Source organism: Montipora foliosa, chromosome 2, assembly GCF_036669935.1.
Source record: "Montipora foliosa isolate CH-2021 chromosome 2, ASM3666993v2, whole genome shotgun sequence".
Classification (NCBI taxonomy): Eukaryota; Metazoa; Cnidaria; class Anthozoa; order Scleractinia; family Acroporidae; genus Montipora; species Montipora foliosa.
Window position 1 is genome coordinate 4,319,192 of NC_090870.1, and position 8,656 is coordinate 4,327,847.

General features: G+C 39.8%; 1 protein-coding gene across 1 annotated transcript; it reads left to right on the forward strand.

Annotated features, from left to right (window-relative positions):
• The first annotated feature begins 589 nt into the window (after positions 1–589).
• On the forward strand, positions 590–8,208 carry LOC137992140 (transcriptional repressor p66-alpha-like). The gene is made up of 3 exons (XM_068837271.1): positions 590–1,136; positions 1,531–1,708; positions 5,012–8,208. Exons 2-3 carry the CDS (start codon positions 1,533–1,535, stop codon positions 7,086–7,088), a joined length of 2,253 nt encoding a protein of 750 aa, XP_068693372.1. The 5' UTR covers positions 590–1,136; positions 1,531–1,532; the 3' UTR covers positions 7,089–8,208.
• The last annotated feature ends 448 nt before the right edge of the window (positions 8,209–8,656 follow it).

Genomic DNA, 8,656 nt, shown 5'->3' on the forward strand with positions numbered 1-8,656 from the left:
CTAGCGAGAAACACTGGTTAGATGGGGACACCTTGAACAATCGGGTTAATGCAGTGCAGCATGGCCGAATGTGTAGCTTTCTACCAATATTCAATAATTGAAGGGAATGCAACTGACAATTAAAAGAGGGGAATCACCTTTTTTTCATACACCGTGAAGAAGGTACCATATGGTACATGACCAGAGCTACACCCCCTTCTCTAATTCCTACATTGTTACTTAAGTGATAGGAGCACAATTCTCGGCTATTTCTTTGTTTGTTACAAGGCAACATTACAGCCAATTGTTTTGAAAGCCTCTCAGAGCCCATCGACAATTACCCACTGACAAGCAACCAATCAAAAAGTGTCATCACAAGTGGATTAGTAAACGTCACAAGTGCTGCCAACAGCACCTGCACACAAACTTGTAAAACCGGTTTGACCAGTTTCCCGGATGTCAAAGTGGCTACGTCATCTTCTATGCAGTACAACTTTCGTTGCCCAGGCAACAGGTCGCTCTGATAACGTACTCTGGATTTTCATTGGTCGAAGCCGTAATTGATTGACAGGTTGTCGCTTTTCAACGCTGCGGGTGTAGGAGACGACTTTTCGTGCACTCGTCTGTCCATCAGGGTTGTGGCGTTTGATTTCATGTTCCCGCCCCTAGCTCTTGCTCGAAAATCCCAAATACTTTGTTGCTGGAAAAAGAGACATTAACGAGGATTTTCGGTGCGACCTTCAAGTATAACCTGCTCGGAAGTTTCACAGTTGAACTGGTGCCCTAGTTCATTGACGGAAGGTCACAGTCGACATATTCTTTACACCGCCATTTTGTGTTTGTTCCTCGTTGCAAACACCACATGGCCGACAAATGAAAGAAACTTCGATTGCTGTGGGTTCCTGAAAGTCGCTGACCTTATTAAAACCTCCTTCTTTCAAGGAAAGGTCTCAATCGTTTTGAAGAGCAAAGACAGAGATATCATAGCCAGCCCAACCATCGCCCAACGTCTTAGAAGCATACTAAATAACAAGGCTTTTTTCACTATTCGCTGCACAAATTATATTCGGTGGTAGCCTCGTCCTCGAGTCGGTCACGTTCGTCTGGCGAGTTGGAACGCAATCTTTTGAATGTGGAGTTTCCCGGCGAATAACAAGGTATTTGTGGTTAAGGGTTATGTTTGCTGGCGGTGGAATATGGTAAAATTCGTTTTAACAGCTTTGGAATCGGCAGTGAGTTGCTTTTCGTTTTATGCCCTCTCAGCCATCGTACGGCTGGCGCCAAATTGTATTACGCTGAGTAAGGTATTTTACCGAATTCCCTCGCTTACAATGAGTATTCCTCGAAAGTTGGTAAATAGATACTTTAGTTTTGTTTCAAGCTGAAGGAAAGGAAGATCTATTTAGCTTGTGTGACGCGTGGAGAGGCCGCTGTTTCAACGATTTGCCGGCAATTTTATATGAGGATCATTTCATTGTTTTGATTATAAATTCTAAAAAAGGTTGCGTCGGGATGTCAAGTTCTAACGAGAATTATCCTTATGTTATCCAGGAATGGCATCAGAAGTTGTAGCTAAAGGCTCGAAACGTTTAAAATTGTCACCAAACAGTGCTGAAGTCGGCGAGGAAGGCGATGTAAGCCGGACATGTACATCTATTGAACCTGTTCAATCGAATAATGATGACATGATCGCCGAAGAAAAAACGATCGAGCCGAACAAGGAGCAAAAGTAAGTGATCTTTTACATCGATTGAAACAGAAAAAAAATTGCCACATTATTTGGTCTGAAATCTGCCTTTTTAGACATTACAGAGAATTTTTTGCGCACAGATTTAATTTTTGTGGCACGTGTTTCACCAAAGCTCTTGAAAGCATATGGTCGACTTCCTCTTGAAGTTAGTTCGTTTCTTGGTTTATGGGGATCACCAGATTTAACTGTTCGGCTTGATGCTCTTGTGACCTTATAAAGACTTGAAGCTGTATTTCTCTTTCTGGTTCTCTTTTTCCCTGTTTTCGATCCTTGATTTTATTCCATCAAATGAGTCTACTGATCTCACGAGATTTATAATCTTTTGTGAATTTTTTATTTCTGTGTGGCGGTTTTTATGAGATATTCTTTGAAAGCGTTCTGAGGCTGAGTTTTGAGTCCTTAAATAATCTAGAAATTTGTTGCACCAAAAAGCACTTGTAGCTTGTCTCTTTCTTGGGTTTTTGTTTTCACTGAAAGGCTTGTCAGAGTGGGTAAATCATCTATCATTTCCACAAAAGATCATTCTTTTCCGTTAAAATGGAGTGTGAAATCATTAAAACATCTTGAAGAAACAACCATTGGCACTTTCTGTTTCAGCCCAGGTCAATTACTTTTATTGATGCATCAACATTTGTACATCACAAAGGTTTAATTTTGTCTCAGTTGATTGCATTTTGCTTCTCTGGATTTTCCGTATCCTTCTCATTAGACTTCACTTTCTTCATCTTATATTTTATTGCTTAGTGTTAAAAGATATACACTAATAGTCATTGTTTTTAGAGAAAGATCAAGTTTGATCTTTGCCTCTTAATTTAGATTCGGCAACCAATTTTGTGGCAAAGGGAATATCTTCCTGGGGCTTTGATTATTTCAGGTGGTATTTTGAATTTGAAATGCACAAGATGAACATACATGTAATTTACTTAAAACATAATGAGTAGGCAGATGTCAAGAGGTGTGACAGTTTGTATGAAGCACTTAGAGATCACTTGAGTAGCAAAAGTAAGAAGCTTATTTCAAGAAAAGAATGTCATTTGCTGTTAATGTTGCAAAGCTTTTATTCCTCAGAGACCTACTGTAAGATCATGTTTAATGTAGCCATGCCATAGTGTACAACCCACAGTATGATGGCAACTTTATTTAAAACACAGTCACTGTCAACTGTGAACACTTTAGTGAATCTTGAAAACTACCCTTTTTAAAAGTTAAAAAGCAGAGTTGTCAGAGGGTTTTTGCAGGAGATATCTTGTTTGAAAAGGAGGCAAAAACTTAAAAAAATGTAATCTCTGTTACCTAACTGTGCTGTAGAGTACCATGACAACAGCCATCCGGCTTCTTTTCACATTATTGAAGAAGCATTCATAGACAACAACCAGGCTGAGATTTTCTTATCGTGTCTCTGCGGATCAATAGAGATGAAGACTTGTTGGTGATCAAATAATACTATTATTTCCTGCATTATGTTGAATTTACTTTATATTATAATCAAGCCAGTATTTTAAACTATTCCAGAACTGATTTATTTCTAAGTTATTCTGTAAAGGTCCGGCAATATGGGCAACATTTTTTGTGCAACGTGTTGCACAACAATGTTGTGTTGCAAGTTGAGATGGTTTGTTGTGCGTAATTACCACCTTCTTGTGCAACCTATTTTCATGTTGCAAAAAGTAAAAGCGACGTGTACTTTAATAATGGGAGCAACAAACAATCTCAACTTGCAACGCAGCATTGTTGCGCGACAAGTTGCAGGAACAATTTTGCCTGTATTACTGGCCCTTAAAGGTAATTCTTTAACACACTTGAAAAACAGCCTGACAGAAAAAAACCAACTGACCAAACTCGTTGTTCTCCTTTGGCGTGTGAAGTGTTATTGTTTGGATAAGAAGCTTTTTCTTGGCCCAATTTTTCTGTGGGCATGCTTTGCTAGGTTTGTAAGTGGAAAATGGTTTGAATCCTTGAGTGGTACATGTTGATTGAATTTGGTGACTCCTGTATTTCAACAACCTGAAACAAGATCATTTTCTTAGTCAAGTGAGAATGTGCAGTCAGTTGCTTGAATACAATTAATACTCCAGATGGTCATTGAGCTGACTGGTCAGCTAAAATATGATGTCAGTGGTTGTCTCTCGGGTAAGCCATGGTCTTGTTGAAATGTCAGCTGTAACAACAGTCCTTCTCAGGGCTACATTTGTGCAGAGGGCTTAATTCCATCAAGATTTGTTTGGATAGTTGGCGGTTGGTTTGATTAGAGTATCCGAGTGTTGTCATAGAGTGGTAAAGTAATGACGTCACAAAAACTAAATTTATGAAATTATGGGATTTACTGAGATATTCTGAAAGTACATGATCAAGAATGGCCGCTTGCCAAAAATCAGCATATGGTTGCAATATGGGGGTAAGATATTAGCCCTTCCATGCTTCAGTAAGTCCATACAAATCCTTGTAATTTTGTCTTGGTTCTAAACCGTTTAGAACAAAGACAAAATTATGAGGATTTGTATGGAGTCACTGTAGCATGAAAGGGCCAATATCTCATCCCCAAACTGCAATAAGATGCTAATTTTTGGCAAATGGCCATTCTTCATCATGTAATTTCTGAAGATCTTAATGAATCCCATAATTTCATAATTTTAAATATTTGTGACGTCACACTTTACCACTCTATTGTCAAAATAAATTGTTAAGTCATCTTTGAAAGATTCTCTCGTTAATTACTTTAAATTAGAGAAAAGTATTTGACTTCCCTGATGTTAGTACAGCCAGTGCTTTTCATTGGCTGACGATACTTGCTGAAACCACTGATGTTTACAACCAATGCATAGTACACCATGTCTAGTCTCATTTCCAACTATGATGGGTTATTATTTTGAGTCCCTCCCATTTTCTCCTATATTTGAAAGAAAACCCTCTATTTTTCATATTTTTACTCCATGGTGGGTACAAAGTGCATTGCTAAATGCTAGTGAAACATTAAATTGTAAAACTTAGTACCAGTAAAACTTAAACCATTAAATTGTCTCACAGCTGTGAGTAAGGCAGGTTTTACCACTGTTCTTCACTCATCAACACTTTTACCCAGAAGACGTATAAAAACCTAGGTGTCATTGTTTCAAGCTATGTCTTTTGAGAACAGTGCTCTTGATGCTCTTAGAGCTCTTGTTTTCTTCCTATTTAACAAAATGCCAATTTTCCTTCTTTGCTTTGTTAAGAGTGGCATATTTTCCAATGTATTTTGTTTTATTTTATGCTTGTATGACTCAAATGTGATTTTCTTCTTTGCAGACCTAAGGATGGTGAATCAGTTGTGGTAATTTCATCTTCGTCAGATGATGATTCGGACAAAGAGCAGAAGAAAGGTGCAAGTGAACCAGTCGTGAAGGAAGAACCCATTGAAGATGGGGAGTCTATTGCAGAAGATGAATTACCTAATCAACAGAGAACTTCCCAATTGAGTCAAGAGTCGAGTAAACCAACTTCGAACCAGGAAAACACTGAATTGAATGCAAAGTCAGACTGCGATTCTGATGAGTGCATCTCACAAGAAGATCTTCTGGCACAGTTGGGTCTGAGCTCTGTGAAGGAATTACAGAAGAAAGAAACTGCAAGTTGTAATGAAACCTCTGCATTGTCTGCTAATGCAAATGGAGTTGAGAAGAGGCCCCTCATAACTCACAGAGCAAGAGAGAGTATTGTTGAGTTCTTAAAAGTACCTAAACTGACCTCTACAGACAGCAAAAAGCGAATAAATGGTGAGGGCAAAGTTGATCATTCTCTTACAAATGGTGATGTCAACAGTGTTTCAAGGCCTGATTCTCCTCTGTCTGATGATAATGATGATGACCTGCAAGCAAAGGAAAAATTGATTGCACATCTAAGAAATGAACTGAGACAAGAGGAAGCTAAGCTTCTCTTGTTGAAGAAACTGCATGCTGCCCAAAATGATGTGAAGGGCAATTCCAAACTGCAAAAAGAAAATGTCTCGGAGAAATCACTAACAACAGCCCCTCAGAGTAACTTGAAATCGTCCACTCAGATGCCTCCAAAGAAAGGTCTGAACCTTCCACCTCCACCACCTCTAAAGGCATCAACAGTGCTAGCTTCATCGACATTTCACCCACCAAGGGATGTACCAGGTCAACCAAGACTGCTACCTAAAGGAGGTGGTGGACCTCAAGAACCACCTTCCAATACTGGTGCAACCAAATTTGTAGGTTCCGCTGCCCAAACTCTGAAAGAATTTGCTGTTCACCAACAGTCGATGCACCAACAGTCATCCCAGTCGAAACATGGTTCTTCGGCCATTGCTAATCTTCAGAATGTTGTTACGTGTATGGCCAATCTAATTCAGCCAACACCACTTTACCCTCAAGGCCGTGGTAGTCCAGTATATTCTGCACCTAACCAACCTGCGCCATTGCGTCCCACTCCTGTCAGAGCACAAACTGTAAGTAGCCTACCTGTCAGCAGTGGGTATGTGTCATTTCAACACCATTTGCCAAATACAAATCAGCAAAGTGTCGGTGGCAAACAGGCAGCTGCCAAGATGGCCTTACGGAAACAGTTGGAGAGAACCCTCCTTCAGATTCCTCCACCAAAGCCTCCTCCCCCTGAATGGTCCTTTATTCCAAGCCTTGGAAGTCCAGATTTTATGGTCCTAGTTGGTCTTGAGGCTGTTGTCAATGTTATGGCTGAGAAAGAAAGTAAGAAATCAGGTGTACCCCTTCAAGAGAAGGTTGTAAACCCCAAAATTTGTTCTCGCTGCAACACAGACTTCTCTCCCTCCTGGACAAAGAAACAGGACAGTGGATTTACGGAAGCTACTGTATGTGAAAAGTGTAGCACTGTGAATGTGAAGAAGGAGCTAAAAGCTGAGCACACTGCTCGATTGAAGGCAGCTTTCCTGAAGGCGCTGAAACAAGAGCAAGAGATAGAGCAAAAGATGAATGACAACCCTGCTATTGCTCCAAAACCTCTCCTCCAAGGACAAAAGACATCCCCTCAGCCACAGCTGGCCCCAGCACCCCCTCGGCATCACCTATCGCACCATCAGCCAATCATGCATCACCACCACCAGGCCGTGCAGCCTGCACTTTATCACCACCATCAGCCGCATTCAAGCTCCCTACTGTTCCAGCTGCAACAGCAGCATCTTCAGCAGCAACACCAGGAGCTAGAAGCGGCTGCACGACAACAGGCTGATGTAAGGTGGCATCCATACCTGAACCAACATCACCATACCGGTTCTCGTAATCCACAGCATCACCATAGCTATGTTTCAGACTCTGATAGACAATATCTGCTTGATATGATACCCTCTCTGCCAACACCAACTCTTGGATATGGTTCAAGTAGAATATAGTGTACCTTGTGTCTAATGCACTGAAACTTTGGTCAAAATGAAGTGGTGTAGTTGTTTCATGTTTATCATCATTACAGTATGAACACATCATTACAGTATGAACAACTATTATTGTATTAGAGCTGTGATTGTGTCGTGACTAGAGTCCCAGCAAGCTCTTTGTGCAAAACCATCAAACCCCGGGTCGACATCGTTCAAATAGCAGATGATTTTCAGAGGTCACCATTGGTCATCATGTCCTGAAAATTAATCAGCTAAAAACGATTTTGTTTTAAATTGGTAACAAGTCACCCAGAGATCAAAATCAAAATGTCAGAGCATTATGGACATTATGTTGTAAGTATCAGTATGCACTGGGGCGAGGAGTAGTCTAGATACGAACAAAGGTTTTTAAATATTATTAATGTACTAAAAAACTGCTATTTTAACACAGAAATTTGAGCAAACCTTCTGCTGACTGGAAAACCTGAAATAGAAATCGTCGTTATTTTCAGTTTTCAGAAAGGCATATTTTCTATGCCTAGAGTAATGTGAAAGGAATTAAATGGTCTGTACATAGTTCTTTCCATTACATATAAAAGCGCGAGTATTCTACTTGCAATAAATTGACACCTTCAAACGCATTATTTATTACAAAAAAAAAATACCTTAGGTACGCTATTATGTAGTACATATAACAAAGTAAAAGTTAACGTTGATACCGAGAGATGTTTATTTGTGGAAGGGTATAGGCTTTGATGCATCCAGTCGAACCGCCCCATGTAAAAGTTTTAACGAAAAACATTAATATAACTTTTTTTTTTAGAAGAACTTTAACAGAAAGTACGTTAATGGTCCTTATTGGAGTTGTCGTTTGTTTAAAACTGTGCAAAAGAGGCTTCAGGGCAATTCAATACTAAATGACCCCTGAACCTCGTTTATGTGACAAAACCGCTGATAACTCCAATAAGGGCCATTGAGCATATTCTTAGACATCAGTGGTGATGACGAAGGGGAATACTGAAGTGTTGGCGACCGTCGTTTAGCGAAATCGGCTTTCATCTAATTTCTTGTATTTCTGGAAATATCTTATGTGGGGCGGAACGAACGACATTAAACTCTGTTAATTGTTATTCACAAACTGAAGCCAATCAGTTGATCCTCGATTTGTTGAAACGCTAAGGAAAAACTTGGCTTGCGAACATGCCCTTTCTGCTAATGAATTTCTCGTCCCGTTCCCTTCCCTTTTGGCGATGAACGTTAAAATAGGATTTTTGGTCTTATGTTTCTGACGGCAAGTCATATTTTGAGGTCAGCCAACCACATACTAACCCCGCCCGACAGGGATAACTTCAGTGAACCTTTGTCTTAAAAAGCTGTCAGAGGCTCAGAGTGCACGCGTAAACTTGTGGTGAAAAAAAAGTAGTAAGGGAACTTGAAAATGATCAACATGTCAGCCTCGAAGCCAATGTTTCTCGATTCCTTTTTATTTTCTTCAAATTTTCTTCTTTTTTAACACATCTACCATGGCACTCTAATAACACTTGGTTTTAGTATTTGTATGTGTAATCAAATGGCGACGATTGAAA

What these genes read in the sequence shown, in the direction of transcription:
- LOC137992140 (XM_068837271.1), top strand. Translation starts at nt 1,533, where the DNA reads ATGGCATCAGAAGTTGTAGCTAAAGGCTCGAAACGTTTAAAATTGTCA. An exon ending in GAGCCGAACAAGGAGCAAAA is followed by an intron (nt 1,709 to 5,011) that starts GTAAGTGATCTT and finishes TCTTCTTTGCAG; the next exon opens with ACCTAAGGATGGTGAATCAG.